Source organism: Canis lupus, chromosome 7 (assembly GCF_003254725.2).
Source record: "Canis lupus dingo isolate Sandy chromosome 7, ASM325472v2, whole genome shotgun sequence".
In the NCBI taxonomy this organism is placed as follows: Eukaryota; Metazoa; Chordata; class Mammalia; order Carnivora; family Canidae; genus Canis; species Canis lupus.
In genome coordinates this window covers 6,706,051-6,727,745 of record NC_064249.1, presented here as the reverse complement: position 1 = coordinate 6,727,745, position 21,695 = coordinate 6,706,051, and the positions used below count along the sequence as shown (strand labels likewise).

At 51.9% G+C, this 21,695-nt stretch overlaps 1 protein-coding gene across 5 annotated transcripts in view; it reads left to right on the top strand.

Annotated features, from left to right (window-relative positions):
* Nucleotides 1–21,695, top strand: part of PLXNA2 (plexin A2) — a 206,089-nt gene that overhangs the window by 22,013 nt on the left and 162,381 nt on the right. For all 5 annotated transcript variants that reach the window (XM_025429788.3, XM_049112062.1, XM_049112064.1 and 2 more), the window contains exons 2-3: nt 3,799–5,066; nt 11,102–11,284. In XM_025429788.3, coding sequence (XP_025285573.1) covers nt 3,834–5,066; nt 11,102–11,284 — 1,416 coding nt within the window. In that variant the 5' untranslated portion in view covers nt 3,799–3,833. The remainder of the gene's footprint in view (nt 1–3,798; nt 5,067–11,101; nt 11,285–21,695) is intronic.

Sequence of the window (21,695 nt, the reverse complement as noted above, 5' to 3'; positions counted from 1 at the left end):
ATGGAGTTCATGAGGAGCTGGAAATATTGACAAATAAATTATTAATAATAAGGGCTAATGTATCTGGAACTTCTCAAATGGACTGGACATCATCCTAAGTGCTTTATATGTATCAGCTGACTTCATCGTCATGATCCCGTGAGACAGATGCTATGACCAATCCCATGTTATATAGGTAGGGACATAGCATCACAGGACGGCTAAGTACCTTGACCACGTTTACGCAGCTGTCGGCTCTGTTTGAATCCAAGCATCTAAGTTCAGAGCTCATGCATTTAACCATTAGAGCACACTGCCTCTCATCAGAGGCACAAAGGTTCTGCTGTCCTCTGAACGCAGATCGGAGACTTGATCCTTGCCAGCCGGGCCCTGCTCTGGAATGGCTGCTTGGTAATTTCAGCCTTAGCCTGGAGAGACGGAGGCCAACTTGGCCGTCGAGGCCATTGTCCTTGTGAAAGCCACATTCCCAAAGTGGACTCTGAGCCTCCTCTGCCAGCCCTGCCCTGCAGACCACACCTCCTCTGGACTCCAGTGCCTGCTGCTGCCATTTCCGAAGGTCCCAGGAGCCTCCTGTCCTGGAGCAGATGCTGATTAAAGAGTGGAAAACAGTCCCTTAGAGTGGTTGAGAACTCCTAGCCCAGACAGCCTTACCAGCTAGCACGGAAGGACCTCAGGTCTCAATTACAGATTCTAGAGGCTCAAGGGTATCACTTCATCTGAAAGGAGAAATCTTACAAAGTGGTTCATTCAGGCCCCTTTATTTTTAAGATCAAGAAATAGACTCGGGGAGATGCTAGACTGTTTAAAGCCATAGTACTCACGGGGGACACAGGCAGGATTTGAATCCTGGGTTCCCAAGTCCCCCACTCTTCCTCCTGCCCCCTGACTTCGTACCTTCTAGCCACCAGGCCACTTTCCCATCCAGAGTTCACCCCCCAGCATTCTGTGCCTCCACTGGCTGCCGACAAACCGTGCTGGGACTTGTGCAGTAGTATGACCGAGGAGATCCCCTTGGATCTATTCCGTTTCCCCTGATACAGGCTTTCCAGATCAAGCCCCTTTACCGGGTCAGGGAGATCTGGGCCTCAAAGGTCTACCCACAATGTTTATTCCCACGGAAAGGAAGAATATGAACAAAAAGGGAGCTCGGGAGCTCTGGCAGGATTCCTGAAGTGCAGTCTCCTGGGGAGGCTTCAGGGATAATAATAACCTCCGGCACAAGTTGAGTACTCGCTGTGTCCCCAGCGCCGTGCTAAGAGGTTCCCCACGTCATCTCATTTGCTCTTGTGACCACCTGACAGGTACCTTCTGTAACTGCCCCCATCTTGCCAGAAAGGGGGGTGAGACTGACTAGTCCCAGAGCCCAGACCGTCCCCAGATTCCGCCCTATTCAAACTGTGCCTCAGGAGAGTGGGCAGGGAGGCGAGATGGTTGATCTTACCCTCAACCGTGTGCTTTGGCGTTATCTCTGCCACCAGCACCTTCTTCCTCCAGCCACGGACTAATCGTGTGTGCGTGCGTGTGGTGGAGAAGGCAGGAGCGTCACGTCCACCAACTCAGGGCCAGGGGGTCTCAGAACGCACCTGCTGAGAGACCGAACCCGAGTGCAGGGTGGTGGCACAGCCTTCCTCACAGCTCCTCGTGGGACCCTCTGCCCTCTGCCTGAGGCCGAAGGAGCTTTCCTACCCGGGGACAGGGGCAGGCCCGAGTGGCCTCTTGTCATTCCCCGTCCAGCTGGGGAATGCGAGGATTCTGTTATTTCCTTTCCACAGCTCCTCTTGAGGAATTCACGTCCTGCTACCGGCCCCAGGACGTCACTAAAAATAACCTCTGGTTTTCAAACCGAAAGCTCTGTCTGTCGGGAGGCTTTGCTGGTGCGCGCGTGGGGCCGGAAGGGCTGTGTCGGAGTCGTTGAGGTCAGCCCGGGCCTCATGCCGCTGTTGCCTTCCTCTTTCCAAGGAAGCCTGGGGCCCATGAGTCACCCCAGAACACCCCAGTGGAGCCTGGTTGGAGGCGGGTGGTCAGGTGGGGCCTCCCTCTGGCACCACGGTGGCTGTGGGGCCTGGAGGAGGATAAAGATACTGAGCCCAAAGGGCGGATTTCCAAGGTGGCGCCTGTTCTAATTCTAACCCATTCCAGCCAGATTTGGGGGGGGGGTGTGGTTTGAAGGAGACACGACTCTCCTAGGGCGCCTTGGAGCCAAGTCTCCATCCTTGGTTTGGGTGCTTCCATTCCTGCCGCCTCCCGCGCCCACGGTTCTGTCCGGACTTGCCTGGGAGGGTTGTCCCTGAAGGTCAGAGGCAGCGCTCGCAGACGTGGACAGGCCCATCCTCTGCCCGGGAATCTAGGAGCTCTCCACAGGAGCCCCACCTTGCCCTTCTGGGCAGCTTCCTAGAGTACAGAAAAGCCTCAGAGCCTGAGGGTCGGAGGGGAAAGAGCAAAGGAGTCAGGACAGGAGAGTGACTGGACTTCAGGCAGGACAGGCTGAGGCCTGGCATTGAGCTCACGCACCCTTCCACGGTCGTGCCCCCCCAGCCCCTCCCCACAGTGGCTGGAATGGGCTAACCCTCAGCTCACCCCCCTCTGCTCCTCCCCACATTTCCAAACCCAGAAGTCTTGCCCAGGTGGCTCGAGCTGGACTCAGGTGGGGAGCTAGAAGCTGGAATTGAAAGAGGATTTTGATGGAAGGGGCCCGTGAAGCAAAATTTGTACAACTCTGCTCTTTGAGCTTCTTGGGGAGAAGGCACAGGAGAGGAGGTGAAGGCAGAGATTCCCAGGTGGGTCCTCCTGCGATTCATCCAGGTGCTTCAGTGCCGTGGAGCCCCCTTTGCACAGGGGGGAATGGCCTCCACGCCCCTGCGCAGCAAAAAAAAAAAAAAAAAAAAAGGTAGCCAGTCTCCCTCCGCAAGGACCTGTGGAGAAGCCCAAGTGGAAGCAACTTCCGCCAGACCCGACGGCCTGCCCACTGGAGAGGCAGTGACTGCCACCTGCTTGTCCCAAAGCAAGGTGGGGGGGTACCCACCCTTCTCCCTGGGGCTGTTCGGGCCCCTGAATGGAGCACGTGAGGACCCCAGTCTCAACAGTCTCCCCATGTCTCACTTTTCTGACCCATTTCAGTAGCTAACGCTCAGGGATTCTTTCTGGAGAGGACGGGGCCGAGGGGCAGTGGGGGGCACTGTGTTTCAGGATGAACAGCCCTTCCCCTTCCCCATGGAGGACAGAGGAGGAGAAAGTACTGAAATGCAGCAGTGGAGGGGGAGCTGGTGGAGGCTGGGGCTGGAAGTCTGAAATAAGAAGGAATTTTATTTGCAAGATCAGGCTCTGGGAGTAGTTGACCTGGAGAGCCTGAAAGAGGGCCTTCTAAACAAGCTTTTCAAAAACAGGAGAGATTTCCACTCGACCGGGAGAGGACAGACGTGACACCTGGGTAGGGAGGACAGGCTTCCGTGCCGACGCTCAGATCGACTGGCTGGGTGAACTTAAACAGTCATTTAACCTCTCTGAGAGATAAAAATGATGTCTTAAGAAGACAGAAATAGAGATGCTTTGTAAAGTTAAAAAAAAAAAAAAGAAGAAGAAGAAGAAGTATTTTACAGCGTAAAGGCTGGAGACCAAAATAGATAACAGGATTCCCTGAACATCCCAAGGAGGGGGAAAGTATGTTAAAAATAGAAAAACCAAAATTACAGAAGGAAGAGACTCAGAGCTAGCCGGGATTGGGACCCTGGGTCAAGCCATCCTATTCTATCTTCCCAGGATTTATTTTTCAGTCTGACCACTCTGCCTTGTGTTTTCCAGAACCATGTGAGGGCCAGCCCAGGACGGTGGAGTAGATGAGAACCCGGAGGATCTGTGTCCTCGTCCCCGCCCCACTCAGGATGGAACAGAGGAGGCCCTGGCCACGGGCTGCAGAGGTTGACAGCTGGTCTGTGGTCCTGCTCTCTGTGGTCTGGGTGCTGCTGGCCCCCGGGGCCGCCGGCATGCCCCAGTTCAGCACCTTCCACTCCGAGAACCGGGACTGGACCTTCAACCACCTGACCGTCCACCGAGGCACGGGGGCGGTGTACGTGGGGGCCATCAACCGGGTGTACAAGCTGACGGGCAACCTGACCATCCAGGTGGCTCACAAGACGGGGCCGGAGGAGGACAACAAGTCCTGCTACCCGCCGCTCATCGTGCAGCCCTGCAGCGAGGTGCTGACCCTCACCAACAACGTCAACAAGCTGCTCATCATCGACTACTCGGAGAACCGCCTGCTGGCGTGCGGCAGCCTCTACCAGGGGGTGTGCAAGCTGCTGCGGCTCGACGACCTCTTCATCCTGGTGGAGCCGTCGCACAAGAAGGAGCACTACCTGTCCAGCGTCAACAAGACGGGCACGATGTACGGCGTGATCGTGCGCTCCGACGGCGAGGACGGCAAGCTGTTCATCGGCACCGCCGTGGACGGCAAGCAGGATTACTTCCCCACCCTGTCCAGCAGGAAGCTGCCCCGCGACCCCGAGTCCTCTGCCATGCTCGACTACGAGCTGCACAGCGACTTCGTCTCCTCCCTCATCAAGATCCCCTCCGACACCCTGGCCCTGGTCTCCCACTTCGACATCTTCTACATCTACGGCTTCGCCAGCGGGGGCTTCGTCTACTTCCTGACGGTGCAGCCCGAGACCCCCGAGGGTGTGGCCATCAACTCGGCGGGGGACCTGTTCTACACCTCCCGCATCGTGCGCCTCTGCAAGGACGACCCCAAGTTCCACTCATACGTGTCCCTGCCCTTCGGCTGCACCCGGGCGGGTGTGGAGTACCGCCTCCTGCAGGCCGCTTACCTGGCCAAGCCCGGGGACTCCCTGGCCCAGGCCTTCAATATCAGCAGCCGGGATGACGTGCTCTTTGCCATCTTCTCCAAAGGGCAGAAGCAGTATCACCACCCTCCCGACGACTCTGCCCTCTGTGCCTTCCCCATCCGGGCCATCAACCTGCAGATCAAGGAGCGCCTGCAGTCCTGCTACCAGGGCGAGGGCAACCTGGAGCTCAACTGGCTGCTGGGGAAGGACGTCCAGTGCACCAAGGCGGTAAGGGCGCACTCCCCTCACCCTACTCCTGATCCGTGATGTGGGCTGCGGCTCTCCTGTGGGTGGCCCATTGCTCACCCTGTTCCCCAACCACCAACAGCCTGAGATGAGAGGGATTATCAGGTTCACGTTATCTGGCTATAACCAGAAACACAGAGCCTGACCTATACCGGACACTTGGAGTGTGTGTGTGTTGATCTCACAGAGTCATTCCAAAAATACCCATGGAGTGCCTGCAACCATACCGGGCACCGTTGTAGGCACTGCCGGCTTCCGCAGTGAGCGAGCCAGCAAAGTGCGCTGCCTTCGTGGAGCTTTCATGAGTGAAGGGACACAAATAAATACATAAAAGGTGTCCTCTGTCAGATGGCAATAATTGCTGTAGAGAAAAATAAAGCAGGGAAGAGGGAGGGGCAGTACCCAAGAAGATTGAGTCATTGAAAAAGTGGCATTTGAGCAAAGGCTGAGGAAGGTAAGGAAGTGAGTCATGTTGATATCTGGGGAAAACATTCTGGAGAGGGAGCAGCAAGTGCAAAGAATTCAGGGCATGCCTGGAGTGTGAAGAGCAGTGGGGGAGGCCACTGCAGCTGGATCAGAGCATGGGGAGAAAGGGTGGTAAGGCATGAGGCCGATCAGCGGTGTCGGGGACCAGATCGTGCACATGCGGGGCTTTGTAGGCCACTGGGAAGCCAAGTGCAGGAGTGGAGTAGGCAGGGGGATAGGTAAGCAGGAGGAGACGGAAAGGAGTAGTCAAGCTTGACTGGCAGATTGAGAACTAGGAAAGAAGAATTCAGAGTCTGGGCAAAAGGAAAAGAGAGGAAGGGAAGCTCAGGATCCAGATCAGAGGACAACAGATAGGAGAACATCAGTGGCAAGCACTGTCCTGACGGAGGGTCAAGATGCTGCCATCTAAGTGGTCACCATCTACCCATGCATCTATCCATCCATCACCATCCTTCTCTCCATCCATTCATCACCCATCCGTCTGTCCACCCATCCATTCATCCTTCTCTCTGTTTTTCCATTCCTCTATCCACCCATCCATCCATCCATCTAACAAGAGAGTATTGAAGATGTTCCAGGTGCCCAGCACTGTGCCGGGTACTGGGGATGCATACGTAAAAAGATGTGATAACTACTCTCACATACCTCATAACCTTGTGGGGGAGAGAGAGAGAGAGAGAGAGAGAGAGAGAGAGAGAGAGAGAAAGGGAGTGGGAAAGAGAGGGAGATCCTGGCAGTGTAATACAGTGATGAGGAGCTTGGGCTTCGGAGACCAAGATCGCAGTTCAAATACTATCCGTGCTGTTTGCTGGCTTCAGAAGTAATTAAACGTCTCTACATTATCGTCTGTGAAATGGGAATCATAATGCCCGCCTCGTGGGATGATCAGATGAGATACTACAAAGATTAGCACCGTGTTAGGTTTACCATTATTAGTTAACTAATTAGGATGTGTGACAAGTGCTAAATAGATTTCTGTGCAAAGTGTTGTGGACTCTGGATCTATATAGCCTGGGGGAAAATCTGAGACCGATGGACCCAGATGGCCTTTTGAGTACCCTAAATTGAGAGTGCCTGCTATTGGAACCAAAAACCACTTCTTAAAGCAAGAAAACAGGTCATGCCTCATCTGTTCTTCCATCCACACCATCATCTGCTTGGTAGATAGGATAGCAGTAAAGACAACGGACTTTGAGGTCCAGTGGATTTGTACCTAAAAATCAGTGCCACCACTTAAAACTGTGTGACTTTGGGCAAGCTACGTATTTGGTTCGAGCTATAGTTTTTTTCATCTTTAAAATAGAGATAATAATACCCTCTTTTTATGACTGTTATGGAGATCAAATAGAAAATGTATATAAAATGCTTAACACCATACTTGACACATAATAAGCATTCGATATATGGAAGCTATAATGGTTAGCGTTTATTATAATAACGAAGAAGCAGTTGTTTGCTTCTATTTCACTTTTATTTTTTTTTAAGAGCTACTCATTTATTTTAGAGAAAGAGAGAGAGCACGGGCTGGAGGGGCAGAGGGAGAGGGAGGGAGAACCTCAAGCAGACTCCGAGCTGAGCATGGAGCCCTATGTGGGGCTCGATCTCACAACCCTGAGGTCAGGGCCCTGAGAACGCAACCTGAGCCAAAACCAAGAGTCAGGTGCTTAACTGACTGCACCACCCAGGCGCCTCTGTTATTTCACTTTTATTTATTTATTTTTATTTATTTATTTTTTTTAAATTTTTATTTATTTATGATAGTCACAGAGAGAGAGAGAGAGGGGCAGAGACACAGGCAGAGGGAGAAGCAGGCTCCATGCACCGGGAGCCCGACGTGGGATTCGATCCCGGGTCTCCAGGATCGCGCCCTGGGCCAAAGGCAGGCGCCAAACCGCTGCACCACCCAGGGATCCCATATTTCACTTTTATTAAATGAGGAGGCTGAACTAGATCCTCTCCTAAGTTCCTTACAGCACTGAGATTCTATAATTTATGGTCCCCAGCCAATCTGGAGAGGTAGAGAGGAAATGCAAGGGTTAAGCCCGGTTCCCATCACCCAGAGAGGGCCTTGTCAGGAGGAAACTGCTGATTCCTGCCTGCTTCTGAGCCAGAGGGAAGAGGAAGCCGACACCCTTCTCTGGCTCCAGTGGCTTGCAGAGAGACAAGCCCGGGCTAGTGACCAAAGAGCAGCAAAGGCACTGGGAAAGAGGTGATAGTAGGTGGGACCAGGACCTCGGAGAACAGCCCTTCCTCGGCCCTCCTGCCCCACCCCTGAGAATCACACTCCTCTGGTACAACCTTTACAGCAGGGCAGGCAGGGAAGCTGGACTAGGAGGAGCTGCTTAAAATCCTTATAATCCAAGGAGTCTCAGACCTGGGGATCCAGAATGATTTGGTGGCCTTGGAGAGGGTTAAGGGTTGGTGAGCGAAACTGGTCCCAGGGGCTTCATTTTAACATAATATCTGAACTAGCATGAAGCTCTCAGATGAAAGACTTGAGTTCTGTGCCCAGAAAAGGGATGAGGAAGAGGACTATCACTCATTGAATGGAAACTGTGTACTGAAGACCGAGCTGGGCAATTTAAGTGCTATCTTATTCGATGCTCAGTATAACCTTATGAAGCAAAGCAGATCATCCCCATTTGGCAGATGGAAAAACAAAGACAAAGACTGAGTAAATTGCTTAATTTACTCTAATGACAAAGAAGGGATATGAGTTCAGCTCAGCCCATATGACTTCTGAGTCCAAGCTCTTTCTGTTTAGCCATGCTGCAGTTAAGGAAAGCCATACTTGAAGCTCTCACCATCTGAGCAAAAATAAAGGGGCATCAGATGTTTGGAAACACTCGACAATTTAGAGGAGAGAGAAAGAAACACCAGCCAACTCCAGGGGCTTAGGCTAAAAAACAAAACAAAACCAAAAAACAAACAAAAAATTATCTTACAGCTCTGGAGATTCTAGAATCAGGAGGGATGTAGAGAAATCCACAACCACTGGGAAGTTGGGTTTTTTTGGTATTTTTTGTTTTTTGTTTTTTTGCTTCTGTCCTCATTTCTCAGAAATTGGCTTGGATATGCCTATGCCCAGACTCTGCAGCCTTATCAGCCCCTGGAGAAAATGGGAAAGGAGCTAAAGCCTTGAATCGAGGACTTTCAGAGCTAAAGAAAGCTTGACCATCACCCGATCCATTCCTTTCCCTTTACAGATAAGAAAACCGAGACTCAGAGTCCATGACATACCAAGGTCACATGGCTGGATAGTGGTAGCAACAGGACTACAATTTAGATTTCTTGAGTCATACCAGGGTCCCTGCTGCCTATGGTGTAGGGATGAAAAAGAAAAGTAGAAAACATAAAAAGTGGTTATAGGGGCAGCCTGGGTGGCCCAGTGGTTTAGCGCCACCTTCGGCCCAGGGCCTGATCCTGGAGACCCGGGATCGAGTCCCACATCGGGCTCCCTGCATGGAGCCTGCTTCTCCCTCTGCCTGTGTCTCTGCCTCTCTGTGTGTCTCTCATAAATAAATAAATAAAATCTTTAAAAAAAAAAAGTGGTTACATAAAAAGGCGGGTAGCTCTGATCTGCCTCTCTAAGGAGCTAGAAATTTCCATCATTTGATCTAGTGATGTGCTAGTAAATATCAAATAGCTGGTTCTATTTAGGGAGTGAAGATGGGGTGGGGACACTTGATTAGAAGCACCTGCTAATTTCCGTGGTGTCAATACTCCAACCCTGGCCAACTTCAAGCCACCACTGTGATGCCACCAAATGCAGACACATACGCAGTCATCCCTCATGAGCTGTCCAGTATGCCACTGCTTTAGCTTTACTCCCTTCTTGAGGAGCTTATCCCTTCTGCTGTGTGGGTCTTCCTGATATCTAGTTGTTCAAGGGCATCCTTAACTTGAATGTCAGTCCCTTTACAAAGAATACATGCACACGCTCACCCACATACACACACCCCCCACACCAGCACTGCATACACTCACACACAGACAAGGGCAGCTCCACCTTCCCTACCAGTATCAGGGGCAGCAGCTCTCTGCAAGACACCAAGGAATCACAAGGTAGGAGTCTATTCCCTTTGGATCTGAGAAGGGAACAGATGGGAAGTCCCTGGTTCAGCCATCACATGCCCTAGCTCATAAGCCAATTATTCCAAGGAAATCGGCTGTCAGTGAGTGATGCACCAGCCCGTTCTTCCCTGGTAAGGGTGAGAGGAGGAAGCTGAAGGGAACGGTCTGCATGTTTCTCCCTAACGCTTTCTATGATTCCCACGATAGTCATTTCCTTCCTCCTCTGAGATGCCTTGTCAGCCCCAGAAGGAACAGCTGCCACGGGACTCTGGGTTCTTGCTTGCCCAGAGCCTGTAGCCTCTGCCCACAGGATTCTTGGCGGTAGAGTCAAGCGGAGCTTCATCAGAGGAGCCACCATGGCCCAGCCCCAGGTCAGGCATCGTGTAGGCAGGCTAAGCCTTTCAGTAGCCCCTGTCCTCAGGAAGCATACAGTCTTCTTCCTTTTTCTTCTTTTGAGTGAGTGAGAACTCAGAAACAATCCATTTACTATCCCTTTTAACAGCCCCGAAAGAGGATATTACTCTTCCAAGTTTGCACAGCCACTTAGTACTAGAGCGGAGGCCAGAATTCAGGTCTTCGTACTTTTGGGTAAGCTACTTTTCCATTTGCTCAGGGTAATTCTTGTTTCAGAGGCGCCCCAGCGTCTTCTGAAAGATACTCTTTCTCTAGGCACAGCACCAGTCCCTTCAAAAGCCTGGTAATGGGAAGGATATCACCTCCAGCACTCTCTTTTATTTATATTTCCACGAACATTGTGGGAGACCAGCAGTGGCAATTGCTGTACATCTTAACAAAACTCTGAGGAATGGATTATTCCATTTGCTCCTCAATAATTTTCTCAGAAAAATGGTCAGGTAGTATGACAAATGAAGAAACTGAGGTTTATGCAGAGTAAGTAACTTTTCCAACGTGTGAGGGCCTGCCCCATATTACGATGATCCTTTTCAATCTATTGCCAGTACAGGATCTGGTGAATAATTGAGTGGTTTACAATTCCTTAGGCCCAAAGGGAGACATTGCAGCGCAAGACACGAACCAGAAACCCTCTCCAGCTGATAGAAATCCTGTGGTGTTGCCTCCGGACGGAATCTCCGCTATCTAAATAGAAGCATCTACAGAATGCTATGGTCCGAAGGGACATTAAAATGATCAGAAGATGAGTTCAAGCCCTCAGCTTTGCAAATTAGCTCAGATCTCTTGGCAGAAGAGTGGATGCGTGGCTGCGGGTTAGTGTGAGGAAGGCTGCAGACCCCTCTAGCTGGTTTCACAGGAGCTGGGTGTGGGATCTGTGAGTCAGCTCGTGAGATATTTTTGTTTGAGTCATGTGTTAGGGTCCCGAACCCCATGTCTGTGCCAAGGCCTGGAAGCCTTGGGCTGGTGGTTGGGTATGGGCTAGGGTGAAGAGACTCGGCCACACTTCCGCGGTGATTTACCCTCATGCCCTCCTTTCCCTCCAGCCGGTCCCCATCGATGACAACTTCTGCGGGCTGGACATCAACCAGCCGCTTGGAGGCTCCACTCCAGTGGAGGGCCTGACCCTGTACACCACCAGCCGGGACCGCATGACCTCAGTGGCCTCCTACGTTTACAATGGTTACAGCGTGGTTTTTGTGGGGACCAAGAGCGGCAAGCTGAAAAAGGTAAGAGTCCATGAGCCCAGACGCCCCAGTGCTGTTCAGCTGTTGGTGGAGATTTAAGACAGGCAACTCTTCCTTATCTTGAAGGGAGTTGAATGGGCGAGTAGGAGGTAGGGGTTAATGTTGTAGCTTATCTTCTAGCTGCTTCCTCCGGTCATTAGTCGGAGAGTGTCTAGGAATGCAAGCATGTTTCAGTATCGGCCAAACTTCACAGAATTAGGAAGGTATCTTACCCTGAGGGTGGGGGAGAAAGGAATCAGCCTTTATCTCCAAATCAAGTAGAACCGATGCTTTGACCAACCGTGTTATGAGTCACCCTCGTCGCAAATCCTTCGCCACGGTGCATAGAGTTGATTGTACTGGTCAGAAGTCTTTGTTGCATCCGAAGCAGCTGGTGGCAGCAGGTGACGGGGCCCGGTTCTAAGAATCCAGGCAAATGGTCGTGCTGCTCTGGCGGCATATGGTGCCTGGGTGAGAAACCGCGCCCCTGCCTTTCCGCCTCCTGCAATCACAGACTCTTTCTCGCCCTTCCATTCCCCGCTCAAGACCTGCCTGGGCTGCCAGGAGGAAGTAGATATCTTATCTTGCCTGCCCCGGGCACCTTTGCCAGCTGGAGGGCACTGGCTGGCTGGGGCTGGCAGCACGGAAGGCCTCGGCGCGCCGGGCTGAAGCCAGCCGCTTGTACCTGCTTGTCTAGTGCTGGGGGGCAGAGACGAGCGCCGTCTGGTTCATTACGTGGGATTACAGCAGCCACATTCTTTCCGGTCCCAGCTAATCCCTTTTTCCCAGGCTTACCCTTCTGCTACCTTTCCCCAGTCCTGCCACCTGTGGATTAAGGCACATGCCAGACCTTGCCGCATCTGGCCCCTTGATGTTGACATCACCTCTGCAGCTCCTTCCCCCAAATCCATTTAGGACTGGGGGAGAGGTGTCTTTAGGGAATGTGGAAGGAGGGTGACAGGAAGGGAGCCTGAGGGAGCATTTGCATGTTCTGCTTGTTCTGAGTCGCTGCCAGAGGAGGTGAGAAAAACTGGTCTAGGTTTGTGTGGGGCTGCTGAACTGTCCAGACCGCTTCTGGTTCTCATGATGCTGAGGCCCTTTAAGCCTTTTCTCGCTCTGCGAGGAGGTTGCTACTTGCTCCTGTCCTGCGCCCCTACTCTACCTGGGACTGTGGACCTTCGCTTGGCCTTGAGGCCCACAGAAGAGAGTATGGGTGTGGTTCCTACGTGTGCTTCCCCAGGACGGGGAGGGAGGTGGTGGTGGAAGGAGTTGCCTTAAGAGATCCTACCAAGATTTAAAAGTGGCATGTTCCACTGGGCTGGTGTTGAGCGTGGACCCCTGAGGCTGGCTGCTTCCCTGCAGGGTTAGCTCTCTGTGTAGTCAGGTAGATAGGGCCTTGCATAGGAGCATTGGGCCAAGGAGCCTTCGGGTTTGAAGTCCAGCCTGAGCTCTCTCTGTCAGGCCATGCACTCTAGGGTAGAAACATCCATAAACTTAGTAGTCATCTGCCCACAGAGACCACCTTTTTCTATAATGCACAGAGGCTTTCGAGGGCCCAGCTGTACCGACCGCCAGGCTGGTGCTCAGCACCTTCCCCTTTTCTTCTGGCGCCTTCATCCACTATTCTGGATCATTTGTGTGACTGTCTCCTGTATTCTCTTGAAAGTTCTAGTAAAGACAGGACAGGGGTCATGCTCTGTTCATATTTATGTACCTCTTTCTGCCTCATTCTTTCACCAAGTGTTCACAGATGGGATAGGTCCCAAAACTGCTTTTGAAAACTAGAACCACTCTAAGAAATTCTAGAGATCGTCTGGCCCAAGACGCTCATTGCTCGGCAGGGAAACTGAGACCCAGAGAAAACCAGTGACTTGTCCAGGCATAGAGACTGGGACAAGTTGTTTCTTGCCCTGACACTCAATTTGGCACCCTTTTTTTTATTTAAAGAGGCAGTCACGGAGCACAGGGGATAGAGGCTGAGAACAATCTTCAGGTCTAGGCTTGCTAAGGAGTTCAGCCAGGGACTAGTGCGTCCATTCTCGTCAGCCCTGGGTCTGCGCTAAGGAATGAACAGTTGCCGAAAGGGTGGAGGAGGCCTGAGTAAAGGAAGAATGATCCAGCCAGATGCAAAGGAACCCTGGTGCTGACCTTCTCATAGCTCTAGACATCTTGTGCAGCACACACAGGGGGCTGCTTGAGGCATCTTTCCAAGCCACACACCCAAGTGAGCCAAGTTCTCTTGGCCTTGTTGGAATCCTGGTGGACAAGTCGCTAAGAGGCATGTTAGCGGGTTCAAGGGCAAGGCTAGGGGTGTGGCCGCCCATGACTTGTTCCAACCTGCAAGGTGGCCGCTCCTTCTCAGTCTTCACTTGGCCTTTCTTCAGCTGTTTCTATGAGCTCATGGTATCCCTCCTTCTTCTGCACAGCCCGCCCTTCCTTTCCACCCACACTCTTTTGAGGCACCTGATACTTCCACCCTGGCTCCCACTGGCCTCCCATTTACCCACCCGCTTGCCCCCACCCTCTCCAGAGCAACAGCCCATGAGGAATTTCTGGAATGTCCCCAGGAAACTCTACCATGGTCCAGGCCCCATAGCTCTTTCAACACAGGAAGGAAAATAAAGAAGAAGAAGAAGAAAAAAAAAAAAAAAAAACAGCTAAGAGTTTGGAGAGGAGAGGGAAGCAGGGTGCGTCAGAACTGCTCACTTCTTCCCTGCCTGACCAGGCATCTGTCAGACTGTCCAGTCCCCATCCACTGCAGTCATCAGAACAGGATGTCCCTGTGCAGGGAAGTGTAGAGGAAGCAGGAGACCATGGCATGACCATGAGGTGCTCTTCTGTACTGTGACAGACTCTGTTTCTGCTAGACTCTGGGGGAGCATCACAGACGAGGCCACTGCCTTCTGAGCCACGAGTGTGTGGAAGGAAGAGGCACAATGAGGATGAGACCTGAAAGCCAAGGTGTGCAATACCTGCATAGGCTCAGGGTCAGTGCATGACAGGTGGCCAGGAGACAGGCCGCGGCTCACCACAGGAATGGAACAATTGCAGAGAAACCAGCCCTGTGGTGTGATCAACCTTGGAGGCTTTATTGAGGAGCAAGGGTGCCAAGATTTGGGACAGAGAAACTCCCACTGAGCACTCTTGTATGCCATCACTGTTCTAGAAGCTTCCCCATGACTCACTCAACTGATCTGACCACAATTGACCACTCTTGTCATAGGAGAAGTAAAATCGGTGAGGTCCTAGCAGGTGCCTGGGAAAGGGTGGGTGCTCTTATAATGAATTGACTAGTGGGAGAAAGAGAGAAGGGCATTCTAGGCCTTGGGTGCCACACGGAGGGGGCACAAAGCATGCACCTGGAAAGGTCTAGAGTGCACAGAGGGGTTTGGAGGATGGGTGAGGGGAAAGTCAAGGTGAGCACCTCTCACCAGCCCTGGGAGGACTAAGCAAAAAGGGTCTTGGGATTTTGCTGACCACAGGGTCAACAGGAGCCAACCGTGTGATACCGCTTTCCTAAACTGAATTAGTCTTTACTGCACTGATAGAATAATTTCCAGGTCGTGAGATGGTGGAGCTATGCTATGTGAAGAATGTTTTTGAAAGGATAACAACTCAGGGAAAGAAGAGTATAGGAGGAAACAAAACAGCTTTCTTCACGTAATATAATTTACCAAGCGCTTACTATGCTCATGAGCTCGATATCTAGTAATGCATTTAATCTTGACATAACTCCATGAGGTAGGTGCTGTTATCACCCCCACCTTACAGGTGAAGGAATAGAGGCCACAGAAGGCAAAGGCATTCCTCTGAGGCCACAGAGCTAATCAATGGCAGAGCCAAGATTTGAACCCTTATCATCTAGTTTCACAGTTTGCACGCTTAGCCATCAAGCTGTGGAAGCTGAACTAGACTTACTTGCTGTGGCTCCAGAGGGCAGAAAAGAACCAGGGAGCAGGCTTTACAGTAAAGCACATTTTCCACTTACTATACGGAGGAAGTTTCTGGTAGCCAAACTATCCCAACATGGAAAGAACTGACTCGAGGGAATGCGCTCCCAGTCAGTGGAAATATCGAAGCAGAGACTGGATAGTCACGGAGCAGGGATGCCACAAACTCACTGAGTAAGACTTCCCAGCTCCAGGGGAGGACCCCGGGAGGAGCCTAAGAGGCAATTCGAGCACAGGTCCTGGGGCACAGGAGGGAGGGAGGGAGGTGGGCTGAAGCTGCCAGGACACGGGATGGAGGATTGTCTCCGGGTTCAAGGCAGAGTCTTTCTGGTTCCTTCTCTCCCTTTACGGCTGCTGAAGCTTCTGCTTCAGCCTCAGCTTTGTGTCCCCATGGGCCTCCCCAGACCCCTCGGCCCTGGGGCCTCACCCAGCAGTACGAGTTGTTGACTCTAGCCAACGAGTTCTCTAGCCCCCCCGGAAACCCCACCTGCTGCTCAGGGGCTGGTGACGTGTCCCTTCCCCCATCCTCCAAGCACTGTGAGTAGCACCCTCCTCAGACCCCTCACCGCATGTCATTTTGCTCTGATGGCATCCGACGTGGGAGCAGCTACTCGTGTCCGCTTGAAGTTCACAGATTCTGAAGGACAGGGACCACCTTTTTCATATTCAGATCCCCCTTCCCCACAGCCAGATCCAACATCTCTCACCCATTATTAGGGGCTCGTTAAATTTTTCTCCAATGTATTGGGTGCCGCCTTCAGGCCAGACACCTATTTGCACTGATTGGAAGAGAACCGGACGCCAAGAGTGACTGCTGTTGACGTGGCTGGTTTGCAAGGGAAGGAAGTTACGCTGTGGTGGATACATCAGGGGTGACGATGGGATGAGGAGTCAAGAAAACGGGACAGCTTGGTGGGTAACAGGAAAAGAGTTTGTGGACGTTTAGAAGAGGGTGGGCGGTACTCTCAGATGCAGCGGCCAGGGTGGAAGGAGGGGACAGTGTTTACCCTGTTGCCTGGAGATCCCCAGAATAGCATGGCCAGCCATCTGCCTCCCTTGGATCAGATGCAAGCTTGCTGACAGCAGGGAGCAGGTGCAAGGACCCAGGTAGCCCCCACCCTGCCCCCACCCTGCCAGCCCTCTGTTTATAGGACTCTTGGGCAGTTTTAGAAATCCGCAGAGACGTAGCCCTTTTCCAGTTCTGGGGAGAGCCCTGGCCTCTTTTGGCACCGTGTCCCTTCCCATTAGCTAACCAGCATGGCCACGGAAATGCCTGTGAAATTCTTGAGGAAAATTCTGTCTTTCCCTAAGGGACATACCAACCAACCCAAGGTCTCCCATCCTCAGCCCACAGGAAGCCCCACCATCCCAAGCCCATTCTCCTTTTTCTAATTTCACAAACGGTTTACTAAGCAAAGCCGGGAAAACTGGAGCTCTTTGCAGTAGCAGCTTAGGTGCTGGAAAAAATCCATCAAGAACACCCAAGTAATAACTCTCCTAAGCCCCAGGGTTATTGCTCAGTTTTTTGATAACATCGATTACTTACAAGACACTTTTCTACGGCCCAGCCCTCTTCATCGGCGGAGACTACTTCTAGTAGATAGGGTGATTGCCCCCTGCTTCTCCGCCCCATTTTACAGATCTGGAACACTGAGCCACAGAGATATGAAGTATCCTACCTAAGATTACGTGCCCCTCCCCATTGGCAGTATTGACATTGGCATTTATACTTTCCTCCCCCAACGCACAGAAGTTCCTAACCTGTTACTTGACTTCCTCATGGGGTGGAGTTGTCTTGGCGGACAGAAGGCCAAATTGGATGAAAAGCTGAGAAACATGCTTGTCTGTCTGTGCCAACGCCACCAAACAATAGCCACTCATTCCTCTCAGTGGAAATGATTCACTCATTTCTCAGTGTGAACCCTGGATTGAGTAAACAACCAGGGTCCATTTCTAGGTGACCTGGTGGCTCTCCTGGCACCTGTGACGGCTGACCCGAAGCCCCAACCCCTCGGGCATCTCAGCAGCGCTGGGGGCTGGGGTCGTGGGGAACAAGCACCCTCTCCCCCTTCCCCAGAGCCTGCAGAGCAGGGCTGGGGTGGTGGCTCCAAGCTCACCATCACATCCCCGGTAATGAGTTTGGCTCCCTGCCCAGGCTCCTGCCGCCAAACGCGCTGTTTGTTTTGTTGTTTTATAGGCCTCTTGGGTCCCAAGAACTGGTCTTCTGAAAGCTGGGAACCGCAGCACTTGGTTGGCACCCGGAAGGAGGCATATTTTTACAGGAACCCCCCCCCCCCACTCCCACCCCTGGCCACCACATCCCTCTGCTTGACCACGACAGGTGTAGAGAGGGGGTGTGGGTTTCTATCCAGGCCCCAGCTGTTCATGCCTCCTCCCCACGCCCCCCCCCCCACCAACTGGGGAGGAGGCCCTGATCTCCCAGAGCCATTCTGAAAGGGGAGAAACTAAAGATTCACTTATTTTTTGTGCCTTTTGTGCAGCTCCATATAAGCTTCAGTCTTGGACAGTCCCTGTAGGAGGCATCAGGCTGTGTGTTGAGCAGGCTGCTTTGCCATCCAAGAGTGAACCCCTGGGGCCCGAGGCTTTATCTCAGGACAGGTGAAACACAGGGAACTGTGTTTCAGGGACGGGCTGGAGGAGGGGTAATGCTTCTAGCTCACAGAATCCAGGTGACCCACATAGGCCATGTAGAATTTTTCAGGGACCAAGATGCTAATATTTACGGAGCTCTCATCTTTAGGAAAATACAAAGCACATCCTTGCAGGCCGTTGAGCCTTGCCTGCCCGTGGATACAGGATGTGGACATGTATGTCAGGTTTGGAAGGGACTTTCAAAGGCCACCTTCCAAAGTCTGGTCCTCTGCCTTCAGGTAGAAACTGATTTGCATAAGGAAGAGTATATGAGCTTACGGGATATAATCCTGACCCCCACATCCGTTTCTTCGTCTGTAAAATGTGAGCGATGACAGTCCTGGCCTCGTGAGAGTCTGAGAGTTTTTTGTTTTTTTTTAAGATTTTATTTATTTATTCATGAGAGACGCAGAGAGGAGAGAGAGAGACAGAGAGGCAGAGACACAGGCAGAGGGAGAAGCAGGCTCCATGCAGGGAGCCGGACGTGGGACTTGATCCCAGGTCTCCAGGATCACGCCTTGGGCCGAAGGCGGCGCTAAAACGCTGAGCCACCCGGGCTGTCCTCTGCTGAGGATTAAATGAGATGATTCATTATTGAACTAAAAATGATTGAGTACCTACCATGTGCCATTTTCTGAGTATACGGCTATGAACAAAGCTGTCAAAAATACCTGCCCTCAGGAAGATTAGATCTTACTGTCAAAAGACCAAAAACAAACAAACAAACAAAACAATGAATAAAAGAAAGAAAGAAAAAGAAAGTCAGGAAAAATATAGTGTGTGTTTGGAAGAGAATAAGTGCTAGTAGAGAAAACAGAGCATGATGAAATAATTTCTGAGCGCATGATGCCACATTTGAGCATATTTGCTCTTAAATATCACTACTAATGTTACTTAACCTGGGAGCCTCGATTTTTTTCCCTTCTGTGGAGTGGGGTAGTAATAAACACTTCGCATAGTTGCTGCTGGAAGGGCTGAGTGAAATCGTGTATGGAAATCACTTACTATAGTGCTTGGCACAAAAGTGCTTTGCATTATTATTACTAACATCTTTGAGGCTTTCCCCAAATCCCACTTCTTCTCTGGCTCCCTGGGGGGTGGGGGGAGTGGAGCGGTCTGATCAGCCTCCTTTTTTAGTGACATGTTTGCAAGGTCAGATGGAGGAAGAGAATCCTGCCCCCTTCCTCCCCCCACCCCCCCACCCCCTCCAGCCCTGAGTCATGGGAAAAAATACTTTAGAAGACTAGACCAGCTGAGCCGAACTAATCTAATCCTGCTGGACATTGGCATCCAGCTACATTAGTCACCAGAGAGAGCTTTCCGAGTTCCACCAAACAATATGAACTGACCCCTCCCCAGGGCGGGGCTGGGGGAAGTGGCCGGTGGCTCTTGCAGCTTTGCAGAATTAACTAGAACAGAGCCATTCCCCATCCTGTGCATGCTCCAAGCTGGCCACAATGTCCTAGTGCTGCACGCTCTGCCTCGGATCAGCTGTGGAGCTTGGGGCGGGACGGGGGCCCTTGGGTTCCTCAACGGGTCCACTAATGCTGCCTCGCAGGATTGTTCTGCATGCCAGACATTGCCGACGTAAGGTACCTCATACAGAGCCTGATGCATAGTAGGCGCTTAATAGATGGCAGCCGTTGCTGCTGTCCCTGCCAATGTGACTCATGCACGTCTTACTGCTGCCTGTCCCTGCTCCTACCGTGCTTTTCCTCCAGGGCCCAGGGCCTCTTGGTTTCTATCAGCTCATTAATCCCATAAACTTTTTGGGTGAGTGGGAAGGGTTGGGATATTTCTCTGCCCTGTTGCAGATGGTGATACAGAAATTCAGAGAGGTTAAGGACTTGCTCAGGCTCATAGGATCAAGCAAAGGAAGATGTGGGAATTGGGACCAGAGCTACAAACATCTCAGGTGGAGATGGGCCCAGCAGATACCTAGGTCCCTTCTATTCAAGATGATGGAGCTGAAAGCTCGCAGCTACTTGAACTTCTGTTTGCCTCTTACCACATGTCCTTCTGTCATGTGTTCAGGGAAATGGGAACTCCATGGAGACGCAAGGTGGTCAACCCGAGTTTCTGTCCTTTGGAGCGCTTCCTAGGATTCCTTCCCTCTCTGGTCACAGCCTCCAGAAAGGTTTCTAGGCTCCAAGGTGGGGCAGCAGTTTAGGAGCTGGTGCCTCTGTGTTGTCCCAATCAGCCACCACTTCTCTACCATGTTCTGGTTCTCTGAATCGAAAACTGATGCCACCGGTTAGGTGTCCTCACATAACCCAGAAAGAGCAAGACACAAACAGACTTTAGTAACAAATCAGGGAGCCTCACCTTCACGGCTCAGGGTGGGTGAGAGCGCAGCCCAGGATGGGGAGGGACCGTGGAGTTGGGCCCGTCCCCCACACCCCGCCCCGGGGAGAAAGTGTACTCCCTCCTGCAAGAATCTGGCCCTGATTTTCTAACTAGAAAGGACCTCAGAAAACTGGCCCAGCCTACAGGCTTTGGGCAGGTGAGATATTTATTGTGAACATTTATAGCTATGACAGCTGATACCTAGAAATGTGACACGATCCGCTCAAAATCACTCAGGCTCTTAGCATCAGAGGCAAGACTCAAATCCAGGTGTTTCAATTCCAAGTTTTTATCCCTTTTCTTTATATCCTATGGAAGGAAATTCCCTCTGCACAAACGTCAGATTCACGTCTGCCTTTCCCTGGCGTACAAGCATTCCCTAAACAGAACCAAGGGATCATTGTCCCGGGGCTGAAAGTCCAGTTGAACTTTTCAGGCCTTCTGTCAAGGACCTGACCGTACAGCCTTGCTCTGGGGTGACCAGTATCCCCGACCGCTCTGCACATGCTTTGGGGATCTTAGCAGAGCCTGGCCAGCAAAGAGGCCTGTTGACCACAGAATGCGTGCTTGGGGCTAAGAGGTTCTGATCTATCAGAACACTGAATTGGGAATCTCAGGTCTTACCTGTCATTCTCCTCTCGATGGGCCACTTTGGGCCACTTTGGAGGCAGGGACGTTGTATTATCAATTAAGCACTTACTATGTGCTAAACACTGAGCTAGATGTTTTTTCAGGTGAGCCCTCTTAATACCCTTGTAAGATAAGGATCAACATTCGGCCTGTTTTCCATATGGGTAAACTGACGCTCAACAAAGTGAGGTAACTTGAAGAGTCACATTGTCCCTTAGTCCAGACCTGTTTTGTTAAGCCCTGGCTTTGAGCACTCGGTTGGCCTTCTCCTCAGTCCCATGGGTCCATCTGTAACCCACCACCTGCCCACAAGAGAAGAGTGGAAGGGCTGATGCTTTGCACCCTTTCAAGCGAAAGTGCCCTGGGAACCCGGGACATGGCAGCTGTCACCTCGGCACACGCTGCCTGGTGTCACCCCCTCAGGCCGCCTCCTCCCCCTCCCCACCCATCTCAGCCCCTGCCACAATGGATGGGGTGGCAGCCCTTTGTGCCACACACAGCCCCCAGCTGACTCCCCTTTCTCCAGGCAGCATTGTTTGCCGGGAGCTTTCTGAAGGGAAGACAAAGGAGTGTTGCTGACAAGGCCAAGAGCTGCTGTGCAAAGCGTAGGGGCCTCGGCCCATCACCCGTGCATCCCTTGGAGCCCCCGGGCTCTTCTTCAAAGATGCTGTCTGGGATCTTTTGTGTGCCAGTCATACCCATTCAGAACTGGCAGGGCAAAGGTTCCAGGGGGGTGGTAGGAGGACACTGAAAAATGGAGTCATTTTGATCTGGCAAAATTGGAAGAGACATTAATGCAATAGTTAACAGCAGACCTCCGCTAGGGGGATGGGCCC